Genomic DNA, 25,961 nt, shown 5'->3' with positions numbered 1-25,961 from the left:
CCCCTCTCTGGTGTTCGCGTTTGAAAAAAAAAGGGATGTGGCGAGGCAGGGCTGCGGATGTGATTCAGTTGGTAGAGTACTGTTTTAGTCAGGGTTCTCAAGAGGAACAGTACCAAGGGGATGAGTGCACACACGTATACACACACACACACACACACACACACACACACACACACACAGTATAGGTATAGTATAGGTCTAGGTAAAGGCAAAGAACAAAAGGCAAGAGGAGGAGCTACTGAAATGCCTTTGTTGTGGGATATTACTTTAACCATGTAAAGGTGTGTTACATTGTATATGCTGCATTTGTTTAACTATGTGAAGATGTGTTGCTATTTCACCTTGTCTGCCTAAGGCGCCTGACTGGTCTAATAAAAAGCTGAATGGCCAATAGCTAGGCAGTAGAGGGATAGGTGAGGCTGGCAGGCAGAGAGAATAAGTAAGTAGTGTTCCGCCCAAAGTCCGGATCCCCAAGACATCACCAGAGATGATGTCTCTGATGTCTCTGATGCAAAAGCAGAGTCTTGATTGAAAGTTAACTTGGGTCCCTCCATAGGTCTGAAGCAGCAGCGAAGGGGGAAATTCCAACCAAGCCTCTGGGCTTGTGATTGGCTGCCCCCTAGTGGGGCAAGGGGAATTCCAGACTTCCAGGTTTGGAATTGACTGCCGCCTTTGATGTAAGGGGATATCCAGACCTGAGGGCGTTCCAAGCCTCTAGAGGCTCAGTGACCAGTCCCGTTTCCCTGCTCAGGGACTGACTGATTTCGTGTCAGGGGCAGAGATTGCTCCGATTCTAAACTCTTTCTTTCTTTCTTTCTTTCTTTCTTTCTTTCTTTCTTTCTTTCTTTCTTACCTTTTGGGACCAGGGCGAGTATCTTTGGTATGCTCTGGACCTAGGGGCTTAGTGCATTCTTTTGGTCCTGGTTTCAGGGTCCAGGGCTTTTCTCCAGTTCTAGGTTCAGGGACAAAGTGTCTCTTCCCCCTAGCTCAGGTCCCATTTTCAGGGTGTGTTTCGTTTCACTTGGTTGGGGCTTGGGCCAAGCTGTTTAGAGTCTGTGTAGGGGCTATAGAGCAGGGATTTTCTGGGCCCTGGTCTCTCATTTCCCTCTCTAGAAGTAAGTGGAGGGTCCAATCATGGGTTCTCTCTGAGGGTCTCCGATGGAGTATATCGAGACTGTAGCATCATCTATTGCACTGTGCTGATCCTTCCCCTAATGAAAACCAGTAACTCATTGAGGATACAGGGCCCAAAAGAAAGGAAAAGTATTAAGATGAGTAAGGGCCTAGTAATGCAGTGATTAAGGTTGTTAACCATAAGGGGGTACTGAATAAATATTTGAACCAGTCTTGAGCTTGTGCACGTTCCCTCTTTGTTTTAGCTGATCCCTCCCTAACTTTGGCTGGCAATTCTTTCACCAGCAGGAGAAAAGAGAACAAAGGAGAAAGAAGGGAGACACACCTGGGGCCAGCCAGCCTAGCAGCTGTCAGGCAGCAAGACCCGGAGTAGGACATTCAGAATGAAAGGGTGGCAAAAAGCCCCGAGGCAGAATATAAATGAAGAGAAACAGTTATAAGAGCTAGTGGCACAAACATAAGCTAAGGCTAAGCATTCATAACTAATAATACGGCTCTGTGTCATGGTTTGGGAGCTGGTTGGTGGCCCAAAGGAAAGCCTGTTCCATGCCTTTCTATCTTGGTTCCTACCAGAAGGTGCCACCCACAGTGAGTGCCTTCCCAGGTCAGGACGGTTCTTCAGGTGCGGCTCCCTACGCAGGTGGTTGTAGTTTGTGCAGGTTGACACTCAAACCAACCATAGTAATTTACCCTTGTCAGTCTGACACGTATTTGACATTTTAAAAACCATAACCTTATGTAGGTATGTAGCAGGCAGTTCTTTGGAGCGTCAACTCCCAAATAATGACACAGAGACTGCTTATTGGTATGAAAGCTTGACCTTAGGATTGTTCCCAACTGGTTCTTAAAACTTGAATTAACCCACTTATATTAATGTAGTCAGACTTTTCTTCCCCACCTGCCAGTTCCCAAATATCCAATACAGATACTTAATTATAAATGCTCAACTGATAGCTCAGACTTGGTACTAACCAGCTCTTACAACATAAATTAACCTATTTCAATTAATCTATGTGCTGCCATGTGGTTCGAGGCTTTACCTATCCTCCAGCATGTCTTGCTCCCTCTGAGTCTCCTAGTGACTCACTCTTCTGACTCTGCCCTTCTTCCCAGAATTCTCCTAGTCTGGCTTTCCTGTGCAATTTCTCCTGCCCATCTATAGGCCAGTCAGCTCTTTATTAGTCAGTGAGAGTAATACATATTTACAGTGTACAAAGATTGTTCTACAGCATATTAATGTATGTTCTGCCGTGTAGCTCATTACCTCTCCTCAGGACTGTATGTCCGACTTCCTCTGAGTCTGGCTGGTGAATCCCCGCCTTTCAGATCCTTCCCCTGAGTTCTCTTTTCCTGCCTATCCTCTCCTGCCTAGCTATTGGCCATTCAGCTCTTTATTTCTTTTCTTTTTTGTTTTTTTTTTTGTTTTTTTTTTTTTTTTTTTTTTTTTTTTTTTTTTTAATATTTATTTATTTATTATGTATACAATATTCTGTCTGTGTGTATGTCTGCAGGCCAGAAGAGGACACCAGACCTCATTACAGATGGTTGTGAGCCACCATGTGGTTGCTGGGAATTGAACTCAGGACCTTTGGAAGAGCAGGCAATGCTCTTAACCTCTGAGCCATCTCTTCAGCCCCTTTTTTTTTGTTTTTCAAGACAGGGTTTCTCTGCAGCTTTTTTAGAGCCTGTCCTGGACCTAGCTCTTGTAGACCAGGCTGGCCTCGAACTCACAGAGATCCGCCTGCCTCTGCCTCCCGAGTGCTGGGATTAAAGGCGTGCGCCACCACCGCCCGGCCATTCAGCTCTTTATTAAACCAATCAGAAGGTGCCTTAGGCAGGTGAGGTAAAACAGACATCTTCACACAGTATTATCAAATATGTAACCAGTCTGTCTCTGTCCAACCAGCCAGCTCCTAAATAATGACACGAAGACTTATATTAATTATGAAAGTTCGGACTATAGTCTTGAGGTTTGGGACCAGCCTGGACCTAAATTATTTCTCATACCAGAGTGGAGGTGTGGGAATGAAAACACAACTCACATAACTATATTGGGAGGGAGTTTTCAGGGATCCTTCATGAAATCCTGAATTCACATCCTGAAAATCACCCGCGTTTATTCTGCAAATAACTTTTATATCAAAACATAAACTGAGGGGGAGTTCATTAACGTTTTGTTTCCTAGGTAGCAGGGAGAATGACTTAGATCATGTCTTCCTATCTATGCCTGCTCTGTCACATAGACTGAAAAACACCTCTTCCCCAGGCAACCTCCTAAATTACAATAGAAGGAACAAAACAACATTAACATATAACCACTTGCTTAGGATGATGTCAGGCTGTCTCACTATCAAAGACTAGGTGAGCACCATCTGTGTGGCAGGTGCAAATTGTGTCTTTTCAGATCACTCAGAATTCTGACTGCCATACAATTAGGAATACTAGCCTGTATAATCCAGCCCCTACACTATAGCTTAGACTTATTCCTAACTAGCTTTTATATCTTTTTAAAAAATATTTATTTATTTATTATGTATACAATATTCTGTCTACGTGTATGCCTGCAGGCCAGAAGAGGGCATCAGACCTCATTACAGATGGTTGTGAGCCACCATGTGGTTGCTGGGAATTGAACTCAGAACCTTTGGAAGGAAAAGCAATGCACTTAACCACTGAGCCATCTCTCCAGCCCCCCTAGTTTTTATATCTTAAATTAACCCATATTTTTTAAATCTACATTTTACCACGTGGCTTTTTACCTTTCTTTCATTCTGTATTTCTGACTTGTTCTGCATTTCCTGGCATGTCCTGTGTGCCTAGATTCCCTTCCCCTCTCTCTGTGCCTGGAAGTTCTTCCTATACCTCCTGCCTAGGTATTGATCACTCAGCTCTTTATTAAACCAATCAGAAGGCACCTTGACAAAGACACAGCTTTACAATGTAAATGATTATTCCACAACACAAATATTTTACAACATAGACACACATGCCTATGCAATACATCTATAAAAATATATATTTTTGAGACAGGATCTCAACATGTAACTTTGGTTGGCCTGGAAGCTGGCCTCAAACTCACAGAGATCCCCCTGCCTTGACCTCCCAAGTGCTGGGATTAAGGATGTGTGCAATTTTTTTTTTAAAAAAATAGGAATGATGCTAAGATGCACACAAGCTGCAAGAATTTTCCTCTATGTGTGTGAGTGTTTTTCCCTCATCTATTCCCACAGAGGGCAGAAGAGGACTTTGGATCCCCTGCACCTGGAGTTTAGGACAGTTGCTACCTGCAGTGTGAGTGCTGGGAATTGAACCTGGACCTTCTGAAAGAGCAGTTAACGTTCTTAACCACTGAGCCATCTCGCCAGCTGAAATAAATAATTACTTTCAAAGTAATAAAAATAAATCTTAAGAACTATAACCTTGTCCTCTAAGTCTCATGTTTGCTTGTTTTTTCATACTATAAATATAATCCACTTTAAAATGTCACTCAAAATCCTTAAAAATTCAAATATTTAAAAGTCTCAAATCTCAGCTTGGTATGATGGTGTATGATTTTAATTCCAAGACTCAGGAGGCAGATTCAGGTGGATCTCTGAGTCTGAGGTCAACCTTGTCTACAGAGTGAGTTCCAGGACAACCAGGGCCACATAAATAAATGTAAAGGAAAAAGTAGAAGGGCCATGAACCTGGCAGTTACTCTGGAGTGAGGGCCACCTAGGCCTTGAAGTAATCTCTTGCCCATAATCAGTGCTCGTTATCTGAGATTTATAGGGTTGCTTTTCCCTGGGAACTTCAGAACCTTAGGATGACCTCAGTCATAAGACATTCCTGGCAAACCTGGAATTCTTATAATGGCTGTGCTTGCTTAGGTACTGGTTCCTTCAGACAATCCCTGGATCAGATAAAAGATTTTGGTATTCGGGAATTGACTTGCTAAAATGTCTTTTGTGTAACAACCAACAAAAGAACTTCTTGGCTACTAGGCAGTCAGACTGTCAGAGGTTGGTTCCCCTGCTGCTCTTGCTCTGCAGTGTCTCTCTTGTCCCTTGTAACTCAGAACACCAGCAAGTAAACTTTGTCTCAAAACAAATCCAGAAACAAAGCAAAAATCCCCACCAAAAACCAAAAAGACAGTCTCAAACCTCTTCATTGTAAACTCATATGATTAGTATAGCAAGTTACATTTACTATGTTATTGTACCAAGTAAACGTCATAGCAAATAAACAACCATATGAAAGTACAATCAGATTAATCAGAGAAAACACCAAATCTTACAGCGCCAATGACCAGCATCTAAATCTTCCTACTGTTGAGATTTAGGCAGGTCCTGGACTTTCCCTGAAGCCCTGCTGTATGGAGAAGGAACTTAGTTCCTCATGTGGAACCCAGAGCATGCTTGGCAAGGCCAGGACCTTTAACCAGGAGTGTAGTGGAATATTTCTTTAACTATGTAAAGGTGTGTTACATTTGTAACAGAATTTTATTTTAACTATGTAAAGATGTGTTATAATTGTTTATGCTGCGTTTATTTAACTATGTGAAGATGTGTTGCTGCTTTACCTTGCCTGCCTAAGGCGCATGATTAGTTTAATAAAAAGCTGAATGGCCAATAGCGAGGCAGTAGAGGGATAGACAGGGCTGTCAGACAGAGAGAATAAGGAGGATCAGGAATCTAGGCTCTGAAGAAAGAGGAAGAGAAAGAGAGAGAGAGAGAGAGAGAGAGAGAGAGAGAGAGAGAGAGAGAGAGAGAGAGAGAGAGAGAGAGAGAAAGATGCCCAGGGCCAGCCAGCCAGGCGGCTGTCAGCCAGACACAGAGTAGGATATACAAATGAAAGAGAGGTAAAAAGATAGATGAAGAGAAACAGGTTGAAGTAAGTTTTATGAGCTAGTGGGACAAGCAAAAGCTAAGGCCAAGCATTCATAACTAATAATACATCTGTGTCTTGATTTGGGAGCTGATTGGTGGTCCAAGAAAGCCTGCTACGCAGGAGCTGTGTTTCAGATCCTGAGAACTCAACTTTTGGATACTAAGAACTCAACAATACCCAACTCTCTCTCCTCACCCCCACACCTGGCTTTGAAGGGCTGTGTTTTTGCTCATCAGTCCCAAGGCCACAGAGCTGAGTGCTGGGTCTGTGACACCCAAGATATCCTGTGTTTGTTTACATTGTGTGAGGATGTGTCATTGTGATTGATTTAATAAAGAGCTGAATGGCCAATAGCTAGGCAGGAAGACTAGGCAGGATTTCTAGGAAGAGAGAGGAAGTCAGAGGGTTAGGATCTAGGTGCAGAAGAGAGATGCCAGTGAATCTTGGAGCAAATCGGACATACAGAATGGGAGAGAAATAAAAACCACGTGGCAGAATGTAGATGAATAGAAACTGGTTAATTTGAGTTGTAAGAGCTAGTTGGGAACAAGCCTAAGCTAAAGACCAAGTTTTCATAATTAGTAATAAGTCTCCATGTCATTATTTGTGAGCTGGAGGTCCAAAGAAAGTCCAACAAGAAAGCATACTTCAGAATCCAGATGAAGCACTCTCAGCTATTTTTTCAGCAGCATCTATACCACCATGCTTTCCACCATGATGACAATGGACTTAAACCTCTGAACTATAAACCAGACCCAATTAAATGTTTTCCTTTTTTGCTGTGGTCATGATATCTCCTCACAGCAATGGAAACCCTAACTAAGACATTAAGTAAAGCCAAACATATCTACTAGATGTATATATATATATATATATATATATATATATATATATATATAAGCATATTCTTCACAAATAAGATAAAAATGTGTCAGTGACAATCCACAGTTCTATAGCTGGTCACATTACAAGTCATAGTTCTGGGCTGGTCAGTGGTAGTGCACACCTTTAACACTGGCACTCAGGAGACAGAGGTTCTGTGGCTGGACACTTGACCTCAGCTGGTATTTGTAACTGTCTTCCCCTACTACTCATTCTGTATTTCCTACACCTTTAGCCACACTTCAGCAGGTCTTGCTTTTTTACCTGGAGGGGTGACCCATACTTTCATTCCTGAAAGGTCTTGTTGCTGTACAAAAGAGTTCCATAATAACCCAGAATGGGATATCACAAAGGATTATTTATCTGGGGGTAAACTCACAGAAAAAGTAGTGATCCACAGTCTTCTGCATATGCTGGGACCTGGAACTGAATTCAACAGCCAAGAGGCCTACATACACTTTTCATCTGCATTTATAGTACAAGACCATGTCAAAGCAGGCTGGGATCTTAAAGGCTATTGGCTGAAGGAGTTCCCACAACACCTCCCCTTTTTGTCTAAATAAGAAAGTTCTTATACAAAACTATATACAATAAGAACAAATATCAAGTATTGTCTAGGGAAAAGAAGAGGCAAAAACATACATAAAAATAGAATTACAACCAGCATGAACAACATCAAACAAGAAACATATGCTAAATGTTTCAATAGTTATTCTCTCCTAAGGAGTCTAAGTCTTATATTAAAAATAGCTTGGCTAAGTCATAAGAGGAAAGTAACTATTATGATCTAGTCTTCAACCCCATCAAAGACCTGAGAAGGGAAATAATATTACCTGAGTAAACAGGAAGCACATTCAAGCAATTTCCAATAGGTGCAAGAAATGACAGAGACAACCAGCTACCTGGGCAATCACCAAAGTCTCATTTACAACATTGGCTAATTGTCTACAGAATGAATTACCCTATTTACTTGATTATTGAGCTCTTCCTTTTTAAAAAATATTTATTTTTTATGCATACAATATTCTGTCTGTGTGTACGTCTGCAGGTCAGAAGAGGGCACCAGACCTCATTACAGATGATTGTGAGCCACCATGTGGTTGCCGGGAATTGAACTCAGGACCTTTGGAAGAGCAGGCAATGCTCTTAACCACTGAGCCATCTCTCCAGCCTGAGCTCTTCCTTTTTTGGAGTCATCTTTTGATGACCATTTACGGGGGGCACAATTTTCACATTCTTTGCCCACATGGAGAGATCTATTTATATCTTCCCCAGATGTCTTTCTCACCAATTTTCCAATCATGTTTCTTCCAAGTCCCTGACCATCCAGTCAATCCATTGGCTACAGACCATGAATCAGTGAGCAATCACACATCTGGCCACTTCTCCTTCCAAACAAACTATAATACCATGTGTACTGCCCAAAGTTTTGCCTATTGTGAAGATTTTTATTCACATGTATCTTTCATGGTTATGCCAGTTTGCTGTGGTGCTGCTGTCCAGTTCTGGGTGGTACTTCTATAGCATGCAGAACCACCAGTAAACCAGGCCCTAGTCTTCTCTTTGCTAGTCATCTGTTTATAGGACACACCTCATGAGGCAATAGTTGGATGCTTGGAAGCAGATGGCATTATAATTGGAATAGAAACCCTAGGCATTTAGGCAACTTCTTCATGTAACTTGCCTGTGTCCCCAGGACCTGCTCAGAGTTGATCATGTAAACACCACTTCCATTTGATAGTTGATTGCTGCTGTGCATGTCCTACTTTACAACTTGGTGGATGAGATAGCACTCAGCTCATGATGGGAAGCTCAAGGTCCGATAGAAAACCTTGTGTCCCATTGTCTAATGTTCAGTTTTCACTAAGGCCCAACCAATATCAGGCCAACAGCTGTCTCTCAAAGGCAAATAGCTGTCTGCAGATGACTGCTGTAGGATAATGCTGCTGTACACTACAAAGATTTGTCACTCATATTGCTTTAATAAAATACTGATTGGCCAGTAGCCAGGCAGGAAGTATAGCCAGGGCAACCAGACCAGGAGAATTCTTGGAAGAGGAAAGGCAGAGACGCAGTCATCATCCAGAAGCAGAGGAAGCAAGATAAAAAAATGCCTTACTGAGAAAAGGTAACAAACCACATGGCTAAACATAGACAAGAATTATGGGTTAATTTAAGTTATAAGAGCTAGTTAATAATAATCCTGAGCTAATAGGCCAAACAGTTTGTGTTTCTTTGGGACTGAACACTGTGGGACTGGTCAGGACAGAAACTTCCATCTGCAAATGACACCCAAACATTTGGCAAGAATTTCTACATAAAGCCTGGGAAAGCTTTAAAAATAAGGATTCTAGGGCTGGAGAGATGGCCCAGAGGTTAAGAGCACTGATTGCCCTTCCAGAGGTCCTAAGTTCAATTCCCAGCAACCACATGGTGGCCCACAACCATCTGTAATGAGATCTGATACCCTCTTCTGGCCTGCAGGCATACATGCAGACAGAACCCTGTATACATAATAAATAAATAAATCTTTAAAAAAAATAAAGATTCTAGACAGACAAGAACAGAGTCAAGCACAGCTTCTTGGTAACTTTTCTCCAGTAGGTACTGTTTGCTAGAGAAAAGGAGAGGTACAGCTCCTTTTAGAGAGGCTTCCTGACTCAGCTTTAGCCTCAAAATCCTTGCAGCTCTTTTAAGAGGATCTGCCACCAAACACTTAAATGGCATTTATGAGCAGCCAACAGCAAGCTTCTTGATGGTGGCAGGGACTTTGAAACTCCACAGAGTTGTAGAAATAAACATGGCTCCTGCTACTACCTCTGTCATGAAAGTAGACTCTAAGAAAGCTATGGAATAAGGGTGGATCCAGCAACCAAAGCCACAGCTTTAATCCTAGCCATTCTGGTTAGCAGATTTAAGACTCAAATTCTCAGAAAAAGATAGAGATGTACAGTAAAGACAGATTCAGGTGAACAAAAAAATCCTCTAAATGGTTTACAGTGTGTTTAAAAATATATGTAGGCTTAGGAGAGAAAAAAAAAAGGATAGATAAACTCCTAAAAAAAAGGGGGCTGGAGAGACAGCTCAGAGGTTAAAAGCATTGCCTGTTCTTCCAAAGGTCTTAAGTTCAATTCCCAGTCAACCACATGGTGGCTCACAACCATGTGTAATGGGGTCTGGTGCCCTCTTCTAGCCTGCGGTCATACACACAGACAGAATATTGTATACATAATAAATAAAATAAATAAATATATTTAAAAAACTCCTAAAGAAAGAACTAGAGTAGTTGGACATGGTGGTGCCTTTAATCCCAGGATTTGGGAGGCAGAGGCAGGCGGATCTCTGTGAATTTGAGGCCAGCATGGTCTACAGAGTGAATTCCAGGACAGTCAAAGATACACAGAGAAAATCTGTCTCAAAAAAACAAAAATTAAAAATAAAAGAAATAGAGTAAGAAAAAAAGCCACATAAAGATGGAAAATACACAGAGAGTCTGAATACTGTATGTTATTGTGTTGTTTTTGAATTGTTTGATTGCTGAGGAAAGAGCAACAACTGCTAAAAGACATTTTATTATAAATGCTGCTGGATTAATTCAACCTCTATATTTTAAAAATGCTTTGACTTCAAAATTTAAGTCAAAAGATATGTTACTTTGGAGAAGAGGTTTTGCTTTTGTTTCCAAAGGAAATGAGTGGCTGTGGATATTCTTGGTTAAGAAAAAGAAGGTTTGATTGAGGAAGATCCCCTGAAAAATTTCCAATGGTAGAAGATGGCCCAGATGGTCCAATGTTTCAGAGCACCTCTGTTGCAGTTTCTTCTACATTCTGCATCCAGAACAGATTCAAGGCTGCTGGCTGAAATGATCCAGCCTCACAGAATACTCCAGTCAGGACTTGATCATTTTCTTTGGGCTCCCATAAGATTACTAGTGCCCCCAATCAGCAGGAAGTAGCCTAGAAAACTATGCCCGCATTCCCAAAAAATAGATTATGGATGTTTGTCTTTGTTTAGTATGTTGGTTACAAGTTGTCATGGATAGTCATCAGGAAAAAAGCTAAACAAAGTAGATTAGATTCAGGGTCTTGTTTTGAAAAGGAAAAAGGGGAAGTGCTGTGGGATAATGCTTTTGAACACTGTAAAGATTTGTCACTTGTATTTATTTAATGAAACACTGATTGGTTTAATGAAACAACTTGTAATTAATATAAGCCTCTGTGTGGGTTTGGGGGAGGGATTGAATGGCTGCAGGACCAGGTGTGACAGAAACTTCTGTCTACAGATGATAGTAGAGCCTTTCTTCAAAATCCCAAACATCTCCTCTGTAGTTCACCTATGGTGGCCTGCCAAAGGCTCCAAACAGCATCCCTATCTGCCACTGACACCTCAAATACCATTGGGTCTGGCACATCGTGTGGCACAAATGGTAGAACAGCCTGCACAGCCTTTCAGACCTAGCAAAGAGCCTTCTGTCCCCAGGTCCCACTCAAAGCTGCTAGTATATGGTATATGCACTGGAATGACATATCCAAGTGAAGAATGTGCTATCTCCAGAATCCAAATAGGCTAAGTGTTGTGCTTCTTTCTTGGTGGTGAGAGGAGCCAGGTGAAGTAGATTATCCTTCACCTTAGAAAGAATATCCCTACCTGCATACTCCACACCTCTGGGAACCTGGAAATTTCTCTGAGGTAAAAGGCTTTTGAATTTTAGTTTGATTTATTTCCCATCCTCTGATGTACATATGTGTTACTAAGTCCAAAGTGGTTGACTCTGTGGAATAATCATTTTGTACACTGTGAAGATGTGTTGCGCACCTTGTTTAAAAAGAGCTGACTGACCAATAGCTAGGCAGGAAGAGGTTAGGCAGAAAAGCCAGATTGAGAGACTGCTGGGAAGAAGGAAGACGGAGTCATCAGCCAGATGCAGAGGAAGCAGGAGATGAAATGCCATGCTGAAAAAAAAAAAGACACCACTATGTGGTAGAGCATAGATAAGAAATATGGGTTAGTTTAAGTTGTGTGAGCTAGTTAGTTACAAACCTAAGCTTTTGACCAAGCATTTATAATTAATAATAAGTCTCCATGTAGTTATTTGTGAGTTGGATGGTGGAATAGAAAAGTCTGCTACAAATGGCGCCCAAAGTGGGATAACATACAACCACGTAAAACCCTAGAAAGCTTAAGAAAAGGTTCCAAACACACAAAAATGCATCCAAATATGGCTTCCTAGTCTCAGTACAGAGATGTGTCTCCTGACAGCTGCCTGCAGGTGCCATGTACTAGAGCCATGTACTAAGCTGAGCTGCATTTTACAGCTGACATAGCAATCTAAGATTCACCTAATGCAATCTGAGAACAATACAGATGATGCTCAGTAAAGACAAATCCAAATGGAAGAAACCTCTAAATGGGTTACAGTGTACTTTAAAATGTACATAGGAGGGGCTGGAGAGATGGCTTAGAGGTTAAGAGCACGGATTGCTCTTAAAGAGGTCCCGAGTTGAATTTCCAGCAACCAAAGGTAGCTTACAACCATCAATAATATATTCCCAGGTTCTCTTTCCAGGCCTGCACTGCAGGCATACATGCAAGCAGAACACTGTATGAATAATAAATAAATATTTTTAAATTGTACATAAGCTTAAGAAGGAAAGGAGAAAGAGACAGTCATAAAAATATTAGTTTAAAAATAATAAAGTCTTTTAAAAAGTAATAAAGTAATATAAAAGAAAAAAAGCCACATAAAGATAGAAAATACATGGGAAGTCTGAATCCTGTAAGTTATTGTGTCATCTTTGAATTTTTTTATTATTGATGAACAAATGACAGCTAAGAGACATTGGATTGTAAAGTTGCTATATTAAATCAACTTAACTAATTTAGAAACATCTTGACTTCAAAATGAAACTCAAAAAATGTGTTGCTTTGGGGAAGAGGTTGTGCTTTTGTTCCCATAGAAAATGAAAGACTGTGGATTTATTCAAGGTTAAAGATGACCAGGTTTGATGGAGGAAGGTCCCCTGAATATCCTGGATACAGATACAAAGAAATAAACATAGAAAAACTACAAGACAGGTAACATATATTTTACCTACTCAAATATAAAACAAAAAGTCATCTTTGGCTGACGTGTAAAACACACAGTCTATACTTTTATTAATACAGATATGTATGCTATCTTTAAAACTTTATGTATTTTCAGAGCAGGGGACCCAACACTAATAAAAACAGATGGACCAGGTGACCCAACATGTATGAGCACCTCTGCTGCAGTTTCCTCTGAGTTCTGCATCTAGAACAGCTTCAAGGCTGCTGTCCGAGATGATCCAGCCTCACAGACTACTCCAGCCAAGACTTAACTATTACCCTGACTTTCTCAGAGTTTCCCCAAAGATGCCAGTACCCCCAAACAACAAAAAGCAGTCTATAGAAAACAATACCCACATTTCCAAAAGATGGGTTATGGATGTTTGTTTTCATGGGGTAGGACTTGGTTACAAGTCATTATTGATTATAGTTAGAAAAAAACCTAAACAGAATTAAATTTAAAGATCTCTTTCTAAAAGAAAAAAGGGATATATAATATAGAAATGATAAGATAAAAGGTACATTATTAAATCTACTTTATCCCAAAACAACTACTAATCTCAAATATTTTACATTGGTATGGCTTATTATTATTATTATTATTATTATTATTATTATTATTATTGGTATTGGCTTATTGATAAAAAAATTTAAAGTTATTTTTGTTACAGTGTATGTGTGTTTCTACTCTTGTTTGGGGTATTATGCTTATGTGGTTCATTTAAAAATGTACAATTAAGAAATACAGGTTAGCAGCTAGTCATCTATAATAATCAAACTTGTAGTCATTTTAGGTATGTTTTTAAGGTTAATATGGACATATTTATGTAGATAAGTGGTCTTCAAACACTTCAAATACCTAAAGAATATGATATTTAAAATGTTTTAACAACATAAGGTTTTTCCTGACAATGGGACACCTCTGCTCTTGGCAGCACCAATTTACTTCAGAGAAGATGATAGACATCAAAGAAACTCCATATGAAGTTTGCTTTCTTTTTGACAAAAGCTAGCCACTGGGCAAAGAAACTGCCCTTGCTGACAGTATACTGTTCAAACTGGACCAGAAAGAAGCAAAAGAAAATGACTGTCAAGCTTTGCCAAGACAAGGTAGGATAGCCCTTCAAAAATCCCTGCTTCTCAGAAGTGTCAGTCAAACATACTAGGCTTATAGGCCAAAGATGACTGCCCCAACATTACAAAGGAAATAAGGACAGGCAGCCAGATGTCACTGTCCTTAGGTAATAGTACATCCTTCTGGGGTCTTTGATGATGTTAAAATCTAAATAGTTGAACTTGTAGTTTTCCTTAGTTATGATAAAAAGTAAATTAGGTATAAAATAGAAAAGAAGATAGATAATAGATCATATTCTCTATATTGCCAAATACAAGTGAACTGGATATTCTAACTATAGTTCTTAGTTGACAATAGCTTTGTTGTATATAATTTTACTATGTTAGAGTTAAAACCTTTCTTTTAAATTAGACAAAAAGGGAGAAATGCTGTGGAACAATTTTTTGGACACCATGACTATTTGTTGCTCTCATTGGTTTAGTAAAGGGTTAAATGGCCAATAGCTAGGCAGGCAGAGGTTAGGCAGGACTTACAGACAAAAATAGAGCATGAGAACAAAGGGGTGGGTATTGTGGTTGTTGCACATGGGACACAGGTCTGTTACCCCAGCATTTGGGAGTGTGAGGTCAGAGTTCAAGGCCAGTTGGGACTATTTAGGGAGACCTTCTGGGTCAGGGAAACAAGGACTGAGGATGGCTCATGCACAAGGCCTTGAAACCCTAACACCACAAAAACAAAAAGGAAAAGGAAAACAAGAGAAAGCACAAGATACTTCATTCTCTCAGTATTGCTTTCTGTACAGCTGAGACCTTCCCATCAGCTCAGGAAGCATCCACTCCTTGTCTACTTTAGAGGTAAGTGCTGAGGGGGCCTGAAGGGTAGAGTTAGACCTAGCGGAGGGCATGGTCAAAACTGTCACCTGCAAAACTGTCACCAGCAGGGAGTCGTAAAGCCTGGAAGAGCACTGACTATGTGGCACACACCAGTCTCTGCGACTCTCCGGTGACCTACAGGGGAGTCAGTGCCCTCTCAGCAAAATGGAGATTAATAACAGCTGCCTTAAAGAGTTGCTGTCAAAATCTGAAATTTCAATAAGATAATAGGCATTGCAAATGTGCAATGAGCGTTTGTTTAACAAGGGAGTTATTGTCGACATTTTACAACTTGGAAAATGTAAAGAAGGGCATTAGGAAGACAGCCCAGTGGTAATTTTTTCTTCTCAGAACTGAGGGTTGACTGTAGGGGCTGGCGCATGCTAGACAAGCCCTCTACCTCTGAGCCACATCCAGCCTCCCCCAGGCCCCTTTACTTTTTATTTTGAGATAAGGTATTATGTGACTCTATTCCTGGGGAGACATGAGCAAACATCCAGTGCCAGATAGGAAACCAACAACAGACCAAAGTCAATACCGCCAAAGTCCACTTTGGTGAACTGAAGAGTTTATTAGTATCACTTACAGGACTATGGGCAAGGGTTCCCTTACAGGAACAGGACGACTGCATCACCAAAGTCCACCCCAGCACAGTGACAAACTGAAGCCTGGCACTCCCTGCAAGACCCGTAAACAACTGGACAGGATGGAAAGTCTCTCCTTTTCACCACCCCTTACTGTCCATGTGACCTTGGGGAATGAGAGAGTGGTCCCTGAGGCTGGTGACCTGTTTACTTCCTGAGTCTTAAAGAGTCCCTCTTTGTATAGAGTGTTTCTATTTAGGACTTCTTGAGACTTAAGACCCTCCCTTTAGAACTGTCTGAGTCTTTTATACATACTGAGATTATACTATTATCTCCCTCCAGTTCCTCCCATGTACTTTCTCAGATTCTTTGCTCTTTCTCAAATTCACCTTTAACTGGTGTTATGTTTATTTATGTATATATATACATATTATATATCTCATATATAATATATTCCGTATATGTGTTATATATTCCATTATATTTAATTTATGATACTCCTAACTATCCCTGCTCCATCTGTATGATGGTCCCCGCGTGTATGGTCTCAGAGGTGATTGTGTTGGGTAACCAATCAGTGTCCTCTTCTCTGGAAAGGCCTGTTTCTCCTCCCATCATTCCTTAGTTGTCTAGGGTTGGGTGCTTGTGAGCATCCTCCTATGTTAGCATGCCTCTTGGGGTCATCCTTGTGTCCAGACAGCCATTTTGGTGAGGGGTCCTGGGTATCCCTTCTCTGACATTTCTAGGAGACAGAATCTCACAGTAAATGTCCTGTCCCTCTGGCTCTTACAGTCTTTGTGCCACCACCCCACTTCTTCCATGACCCCCAAGCCTTAGGTGCAGGAGGTGTGTTGTAGATGCATCTGTTGGGATTGGGCTCCACAACTCCGCATTTTAATTGGCTGTGGTTTTCTGTAAGGGTCTCCATCTGTTGCAAAGAGTTTTCCTTGATGAGGGATGAGAATTACACGGACCTGTGAGTATATGGAGAAACAGTGTGTAGTTAGAGTTATGCTGGTTTAGTAAGATGGTAGTTTTAAGGTCTCCTCCAAGATCCACGACTCCAGGGCTCCAGCTACTCCCTGGGTAGCTGGCTATGTGGTCACTGTCAGGCATGGTTTCCCTCTTGTTGAGAGGACGGAAGTCCAATTTGTTGGTTAGCACCAAGACATGTGCATACTACCGCACATTTAGGGCTATTATGTCTGGCTGTGGTTCATAGATGTCATAGCTTGCATGGTGCTTTCTGATATCATGTATTTAATACCTTTGGATTAAGTTGTATGGAGTTCTAATCTTTAGGTTCTGGGAATTTGATAGTGAGAAATATGCTCTGTGTTGGGTGGATTTTATTATTGAAGTATCTTTTCTTTTCTTTATGGTTTTTCGAGACAGGGTTTCTCTGTGTAGTCTTGAATGTCCTGGAACTCACTCTGTAGATCAGGCTGGCTTCAAACTCACAGAGATCCACCTGCCTCCACCTCCTGAATGCTGGGATTAAAGGTATTTGCCACCAAAACCTGGAATCTTTCTGGTATCTGGAAATGTAGTCCTCAGGGAGGCTTTCAAGTCAGATCCAGTTTGGGTCCTCTGGATCCTGTGTTTGAAGTGCAATCCCGTGTTTCAGCAATAGGGACTTATCTTCTACCTCTAGGGGGCAACCAAGGACAACAAAATTAGCCTATAATGTTTTTGGAGTCTTTGGGACAACCTTGTTCAACAACTCAGAAGAGGGCTGCGCAGGGATGGTGGGGCTTTGTTAGATGTCCATGACTCTTGCGGGGAAGCATAGTCAGCCCAGAGGAGAAAGTTTCATCTAAACTATATACATAGCTATAGACACGTCTTACATGTATTATAGGTATTTTAAGTTAATAGTTATTCTATGATTTCTCATGACTTTTTCAGATATTCTTACTGTTATCTTATCCCTTCCTTCTATTTTAGCTCCCTCTTCCCTCTCTGATTAGAGCCCTCTCCTATTTTCCCCATTTCCTCCCTTATACCTTGCTAATTCCCCTCTCTATTGTTCCCCAACCCCAACAATGGCCCCTTTTACTTTCCTGGTTTGTGTGGTTATTCCAGATTATAAGCTCACATCTGACAATTTGGAGCTAGGAACCTCAGAATAGAGAAAACGTGTAATGGTTGTCTTTCTGCTTCTTGATAGATTGCCTTACTTGATCCATTTACCTGAAATTTTCGTTTTTCTTTATACAATTGAGTGGCATTCCATAGTGCATCACATTTCCATCGTCCATTTTCTTTCTTTCTTTCTTTCTTTCTTTCTTTTTTCTTTTCTTTTCTTTTCTTTTTTTTTTTTTTTAGACAAAGTTTCATTGTGTAGCCCCAGCTGTTCTGGAACTCATTCTGTAGATCAGGCTGGCCCTGAACTCACAGAGATCCACCTGTCTCTGCCTCCCAACTGCTGGGATTAAAGGTGTGCACCACCATCACCTGGTCTCATTATCCATTTCTAAATTGAAAGACATTTGGATTGTTTCCACTTTCAATAAACATGGCTGACGAAGCGCCAGCTATGGTGGTTCACACCTAAAATAGAGCTGGGTCCTACGGTAGATTTATGACCAGGCTCTCGGCGGTTTCTAGAGGGACTGGAGAAGTTCACAACCCCATTGGCACTGAAGGAGCCCCCTTTTCCTCTGTGCTCTCCCACATTTGTGTCCGTTGTTTTGTTGATTTTTGCCGTTCTGACTGGGGTGAGACGAAATCTCAAAGTTGTTTTGATTTGTGTTTCTGTAATGGTTAGGGACAATGAACACTTTCTGAGATATTTCTGTTTCTTCTCCTGAGAACCCTCTGTTCAGATGCCATGCCCATAGTTTGAATGGGTCATTTGTGACATTCTGAATAGTAACACACTGTCAGATGTGCAGCTGGCAAAGATGCGGGTGGCAAAATAACAGAATAACAACGTCAGATCATCCAACTGAAGCTAAAAAGCCAGGAGGGCTTGGGATGATCTGTTTCACATTCTGAGCTATCTCATGCTTGGGGCTCAGTGCTAGTGGCCTGCTAGAGCCGGAGGAAGCTTCCTCTGTCACTCAGACCTCAACACAGTCTGCCGAAGATCTGAAGTCACTCTGCGCCCAGGGGATTCACATCTGCTTTCAGCTTAGTATAGACTCGGTGAACAGAAACCTCATCTTGATCCAACAGATTTGCAGTGAGGCACGGTAGACAGTCGGGACAATTATGGGTGCATGAGAAGGGAAAAGAGCCCCTTGTCCTGAAGTCTGGCTGAAGCCACTCCCCAGCTCAGGAGCAAGAATTCCAGCACATTAACGTTTGCTGTGAATGATGCCAACATGGAGATAATATTCCGTTCATAGATAGTATTTTATATTAAAATAGCAATGAATGAGGCTCAAAGCCTGAATGTATATGACCGTAAGTAGGGTCTCAGTCCTCTCTTGAGTATTTGATGGGAATCTCACAAACAGCCCAGAAACCACCGACGGGTAATTCCTCATGGCATTGAAGTCTGGATGGGCAGGTGGACACTTAGAAGTTTAGAAGTGAGCCTTTGTGAATGTCCCAGGTGTCCCGGTTGTTCAAAGAACAGCTCTGTGATATCTGATCTGTCAGAAGTGGTATTCCTCAGCTGGTTTGAGATTTCTATACCATGCTGGTGGAAACCCCCTAATTGAGGGCCCGCTTCCTTTTCTACCTTCCCTCCACAGGATTCCGGCTCCATAATACACTCTCCAGAAGCAAAAAACTAAACACCCATTCACAGGCCACTTCCACCTAGCTGACCTTGAGAGAGCAGATCAGACATCACAGAGCTGTTATTTGGAGAGTACCACGCCCCACTGCATCTCCACAGGGAAGTTCCCGCCCACATGGGGGCCTCTCCGTCTGGGACTTGTTCTCAGACTGGCACTTGTAGACTCTGTGGCCATTTTGGATGAGGGCTAGAAGACAATGACCTAGAAAGACCGGTGACGTAACCCTGGGCACAACCGCTAGGGAGCCTAGTTCGTGAGACCCCACTGCCACCAATTTTATGCAGGCAACCTCAAGTCCTGATTATGTACCTGCTACTTTCAGTTTTCAGATTTTACCTACATTAGGGTGTGCACGGAACTGGTTTCTGTCCCTTCTTGGCCCTGGTATCCGAGCGCGGACACCTGGGGCTGGGCAGGCGTTCCCGGGTGCTCTGGACTGGCCCGGGGCCGAGCCGGGGGAGGGTCCCCATGGCGCAGCCACTTGCCCCGGGAAGGTCCTCGGCTCGGTCCGCGTTCGGGAAGCCCGGGGCGGTGAGCTTCAAGGACGTGGCCGTGTACTTCTCCCCCGAGGAGTGGGGGTGTCTGCAGCCGGCTCAGAGAGCCCTGTACCGGGAGGTGATGCGCGAGACCTATGGTCTCCTGCGCGCGCTCGGTGAGAGCCTTTCCTGGTCGCCTGGGCTCGCCCCGCGCGTGACACCGTGGGTCCGGCGGTGGAATGGGGAGCCCTGGGAACAGGCGGCCGGGACCAAGGGGGTTGGCGTACCCATATCGTGGGGTTTGCTTTCTTTCCCTTCAGGAGGCGGAGGCGCCAAGCCAGCGCTCATCTCCTGGGTGGAGGAAGAGGCAGAACTGTGGGGACCCGGTGCCCAGGATCCAGAGGTAGCCTTTTGTCCGACAGAAGCCGACTCAGGTGAAGGACTGGGTACTCCGTCTTTGGGGGATTATTCAGTAGCCGGCCCATTATGGTGTCTTCTGGTGACTCCACTTACCTGCCTGGCAGTTTCTTCCCTGAACTGTTTTTCTTGGCCAAAGTCATTATGTTTATCCCTGGGTTCACCTAGAAAGGGACTGTGATTGTGCCTGTGCTCCCACTTCCTATCTAGTTGGCCACTAGACTATGGCTGTCCTGCTGCCATCACTATGGTTCCCTTCTGGAGGCTCCTTCAGTTCTTCCTGGCCACCTCTGCCAAGTGCTCTGCCCGCTGGGCTTGGAACTGGGGACCACACTGATGCCTTTCTTTATGCTGCCTCCGGACATCCACGCACCCTGCATGCTCAGATTCTGTGGCCTCTCCCCTCCCGTGCCCCGTCTGTCACCTTGTGGGGGTGTGGAAATCAAGGAGCAGGATGAGTCAGATTCTGAGCTTTTTCTTGGTCTCCGAGCAGATTGCAGACAGGAAGAAAGGAAGAGACCAAGGGAAGAGTCTGAGGCAACCCAGAAGACGTTTTCTACACAAGCTGGGCCGAAGGAGCCTAACCCCTCCTTTGCTGGACCCCCTCGCAACTTGGAGCTGTTGTCCAAGGACCCTCACCCCCCTCTTGGTGTCCACGCCGCTGTCCCAAGAGCAGATCAGCGTCATGGCTGCCATGTGTGTGGGAAGAGTTTTGTCTGGCGGTCCACATTGGTGGAGCACCTGTACACTCACACTGGTGAAAAGCCGTTCCGTTGCCCTGATTGCAGCAAGCCCTTCGGTCGAGCTTCCTCCCTGAGCAAGCACCGGGCCATACACCGAGGGGAACGGCCACATCGCTGTCCTGACTGTGGCCGGGCCTTCACACAGCGCTCTGCCCTCACCACCCATCTGCGAGTCCACACTGGGGAGAAGCCCTACCGCTGTGCTGATTGTGGGCGCTGCTTCAGCCAGAGCTCTGCGCTCCATCAGCACCAGCGGGTCCACAGCGGCATGACCCCCTTTCCTTGCACAGACTGTGGCAGGGCCTTTGCCCATGCCTCAGATCTTCGGCGCCATGTGCGCACCCACACGGGTGAAAAGCCTTACTCATGCCCTGACTGTGGACGCTGCTTCCGCCAGAGTTCTGAAATGGCAGCCCACAGGCGGACCCACAGTGGCGAGCGTCCCTACCCGTGCCCTCAGTGTGGCAAGTGCTTTGGCCAGAAGTCCGCAGTGGCGAAGCATCAGTGGGTCCATCGGCCAGGAGCTAGGGGCCAAAGGGACGGAGAAGCCAGTCAGTTATCTATATCCCCGGCCACAGGCCAAGGGGGCCTGGATCCACCTGTGGACTTCAGGCACTACCCAGAGATATTCCAGGAGTGCGGGGAATGGTCTTGAAAGCTCCAACATAGAAGGTGAAATACACACACTGTCGGAAGCCCAGAGGCTTGAATCTCTGGCATCCTCCAGAAGTCACAGAAGTTCTAGCGAGGGCTGGTCCTGGGGACAGAGTACAGTCTTGTGGGTGATTACCAGAAGCGTTTGCACACACACACCAATCCCACCGCCCTAGGCTCTGAGTCCACTGGGCTAGGGTGGGAAACCCACTAGAACTCCATGTGAGAGGCAAGGGCAGTTTTCCGGCTCAGTAGCATTGAAGGCTTGAGGTGGAAGAGAACCTTCTTTAGTCCACTGCGTCTTTAATGCAGAGGCATTAAATTAATTAAATTAATGCGAATTGATGGCTCTGTGTGAACCGAGCCAGCTGCATTTTCAGGGGTTATTAGCCTCAGTCAAGAGCTGCGTGTGGTGGTGGCACATGCCTATGACCCCAGCACTTCAGAGTAGAGACAGGAAGGTCAGGAACTTGACACCAGCTAGGTTTACCTGAGACTCCATCTAAGATAAATAAATAAATAACAAGTGAAATTAATTGAGGCTTAAATTCAAAGTATTTCACACACAAAAGAAGGTCTAGGCCTTTAGGTTTTTTTTTTGTTTTTGTTTTTTTGTTTTTATTTTTTATTTTTTTTTTTTTTTGAATAACAACAACAACTCCAAAAGATTCAGCCAAGCAAAAAAGACAGAAGTTCTGGATTCTGTTCCCAGGACTGCATGTATCGGGTGTGGTGGCACATGCCTATAATTGTGCCACTTGGTATTTGGAGGCAGGAGGTTCAGAAGTTCAAAGCTGCCTTTAGTTACACACACACACACACACACACACACACACACACACACACACACAAGGGGGAGGGGGACTCAGCAGGTAAGAGTTGCAACTCCATTGACCTGATTTCAGTGGTGGAGGGAGAGAGATCGTTCTTGAAAGTTGGTGGTATTTAGTTTTTTTTCTGAACCAAAGAGTTTGTGTATAATTGGATGGCAGGAGAGGGGAAACAGACAGACACAAAGCTCGCAAGCTTTATTTCAGCTCGTCTCTTGTATTCTCTCCTGTGGCTCTGCTCTCAAAGTACTTTCTTGCCTGTTGTCTTGTTTACCTCCCCTAACTGACTGGGGAAGGAAGCAGTTCGAAGAGGAAACCTCAGGAAGAGGCACTGGGGGCCGGTTATCTGACCCTACAACAACTGGGCACTTTGCTGTGTTCACTCTGCCCTCACCACCAATCTGGTGCCCACCCAGGAGAGGCCAGCAGCTCCTGAATCTGGGGAGAAAGGACCTGAAAGCTCTGTCCAGTCTGGGAACACCCTGGGCTGAGCCTTTGTAGCCACTCTTAGACACAGGTAGGGGGTCTCCTCACCTGTTTGAGCTGGAGGGAGTTTTAGCTCTTCTGTCCCTTTAGGTCAAAGACAGATTACAGCAGGCAGAGAGACCTGCTCAAGATCAAACGGTGAAGCCGTCGGGTTCACGGTCTACTGATGTCTTTTTAAAACGTGCATGTGTATGTCTGTACATGTATGCACATGTGTGTGTAGATGCCTGTTGAGGCCAGAAGAGGGCACTGAGTCCCGTGCAACTGGAACTACAGGCAACTGTGAGCTGCCTGATGTGGGTGCTGGGACCCGAACTCTGGTTCTTTGGAAGAGCAGCAAGTGCTATTATCCTGTGAGTAACCTCCTCAGCACACCTTTTAAGAGACATCTCAGTATCTGTTGCCCTGAAAACCCAAGCTCAAAAGATTCTTCTCCCCAGCTTCCTGGCAGCTGAGACTAAGCAGAATGCTAGCTTCATTCACCCCTGCTGTCTTTACCACAGCACTGATGAGTTCCTGCCAGGAGGACCTGTGAGCCAAGTCCTGGGGGTCTGTGGCAGGAGGATCACAAATTCAATGCAATCTGGGCTTTGGTCTGGAAACATGACTGTACATACTACTCCCCCAGAGGAACTGAGTTCAATTCCAGCAACATGCCCAGTGGTTCATAACTGCCTGTAACCCTTGCTCCAGGCCAGAGCCTCTGCGGGCACTTGTACTCACATGCACATACTTACATGTTATTAAAAATAATAATAGCTAAAACAACAGAAAAAGGGGAGGGCTTGGGAAGATAGTTGCCGGTAAAGTACTTTCTAGAGCCGGAGAAGCCAAATTCATCCCCAGCAGCCCCATATATCAAAGCTGGGCAGCAGGTGGACTGTCCCTGGAGCTCAGTGCCGAGCCTGGCCAGCCTAACTGGTGAGCTCCAGAGCAATGAGAGACACTGTCTCGGAGAAGGCAGACCTGGTTCCCGAGCATGACATCTGAGGTCACATACGCACACACACCCATACACGGGGCACTCACCTACCCTCAGATATGCTTTCACACACTATTATTACTATTGTGTGTTCATGCATGTGGATGTCAGGACAGTTTCCCGGCCACCCAGACCCGAATAATCACACAGATACTATGTTGATTACCATACTGTTTGGCCAATAGTTCATGCTTATTCCTAGCTAGCTCTTACATCTTAAATTATCTATCAATTTGTGTATCGCCATGAGGCTGTGGCCTACCTACCGGTAAGGTTCCTAAGGTTCCTGCGTGTCTTCTCCTTTGGCAGCTACGTGGCATCTCCCTGACTCCACCTACTCTCTCTCTATTTCCTGCCTGGCTTTACTCTGCTAAGCCATTGGTCAAAACAGCTTTATTCATTAACCAATAAAAGCAACACTTATACAGAAGAACATCCCACATCAGACAGTTTTGGAGAGTTGTTCTCTTCTGTAGATGCTGTGTCAGATTCACGTCATCAGGGGTGCAGAGCAAGCTCATTTACCGGCAGAGCCATCTAGACAGCCTAAACTTAGAATTTTAAAAACTTCTATTTTGGCACCCGAGAATGTCATTGCAAACTATCATTTGTATTATACACTTTCCAAAACTGAAGCCTGGAGTTACGATGCAAGTCCTCTCGATATATTGGTTATTTTGTGTGTGAGTGCTGAGGATTGTACCCAGGGCCCCACGGGCTCCGCATTGTATGGCCGAGTGTCCTCAGCCTGGATTTGTAGCTCTTTACTGTGAAGCGACTCACTTAAAGGGCTGGCGAGATGATTCAGTGCTTAAAAGCACTTTTCTTCAGAGGACCTGGGTTCGATTCCCAGCACCCACCTGGTGGCTTACTGCCATCCACAGCTCCAGGTCCAGTGCTCTCATCTGACCTCTGAGAGCACACGGCACACTCCTGGTGCACACACTTACCTACAAGCAGAACACTCAATAAATAAACAAAAATAAATTATTCACTTAGCCAGGATGTGATGGAGTCTGGTTTCAGCACTGGGAAGGCTGAGGCAGGAGGATTTGAATTCAAGGCCAATCTGCACTACAGAATGAGACCTGTTGCAAGGAAGTCAGTCATTTGGAGCTGGAGTTGTGGCTCTGTGTTAAGCCCTTCTCAGCACGTGAGTGGCCCTGGCACAACAGAAAAGAAAAATCTGCTGGGTGTGGTGGCACCCGCCTTTAGTCCCAGCACCCGGAGGCAAAGGCAGGCAGATCTCTGTGAGTTAGAGGCCAAAGGCTATATTATCTTTCTCTAGCCAGTACTGGATTCTCTTCTTGACTTTATTATCTTGTTCTCCTGCATTCTTGCCCAGTCCATATTGCATAATGAGGAGATCAAGGAATGATAATAGATGTTGCAAGAATGCTTGAAGGGCTCCTGCGGGGTCCCCACGGCAAATGCTATTGCATCAAGATCTGAGTCAACGCTCTGTGCAGTGAGTTCCCAGAGCGTATTCTATCTGCTCATTACTCACTTAGCCATGAGCTCAGTTATGCTATCAGATCAACCTTCATGGGATTGCAACTAATTTTCATTTTACTGATTAATGGCCCTGAAGTCCAGGGTAACGGTGTTGGCAATTCATATGCCAGACAGAAGCCGTAGAGAACTTGCTTTAAACAAGGAGATGAAGGCTGTTGACTTAACATAGAAAGAAAACATGTAAGATTAAGGTCAATGACAACCCTCTATGTTGCTATGGCAACACACACCTCTCAGCTCAAGCACTTAGGAGGTCCCAGGCAGGAGAGTCAAGAATTTGAGGCCAGGGGCTAGAGAGATGGCTCAGAAATTAAGAACACTTGTTGTTCTTGCACAAGACCCAGACTCAATTCCCAACATCCATAATATGGTTCATAACAATCTGTAGCTCTCGTTCCAGGGGATCTGATGCCCTTTTTAGACCTCTTTGGGCACCAAGCATGCACTTGGTACACATACATGCAAGCAAAACCACTTACACATAAAATAAATGACTAAATCTAATTCAAAGCAAAACAAAAATACAGCTAGCTTCAGTTGCAAAGAGAGCTAGAGGCTTGGGCTAAATAAGACTTTATCTAAAGAAAGGGGGCAGGGACCAGG

The 25,961-nt window shown here is 43.8% G+C and overlaps 1 protein-coding gene across 1 annotated transcript; it reads left to right on the top strand.

Moving 5' to 3' along the window:
• Positions 1-19,507: 19,507 nt before the first annotated feature.
• On the top strand, positions 19,508-21,933 carry Znf764 (zinc finger protein 764). The gene is made up of 3 exons (XM_038347871.2): positions 19,508-19,907; positions 20,052-20,165; positions 20,642-21,933. The coding sequence occupies exons 1-3, from the start codon at positions 19,724-19,726 to the stop codon at positions 21,544-21,546; spliced, it is 1,203 nt and encodes a 400-aa protein (XP_038203799.2). The 5' UTR covers positions 19,508-19,723; the 3' UTR covers positions 21,547-21,933.
• The last annotated feature ends 4,028 nt before the right edge of the window (positions 21,934-25,961 follow it).

Source organism: Arvicola amphibius, chromosome 1, assembly GCF_903992535.2.
Source record: "Arvicola amphibius chromosome 1, mArvAmp1.2, whole genome shotgun sequence".
NCBI classification, from domain to species: domain Eukaryota; kingdom Metazoa; phylum Chordata; class Mammalia; order Rodentia; family Cricetidae; genus Arvicola; species Arvicola amphibius.
The sequence above is the reverse complement of the archived record's forward strand: the minus strand, read 5'-3'. Positions and strand labels throughout refer to the sequence as shown.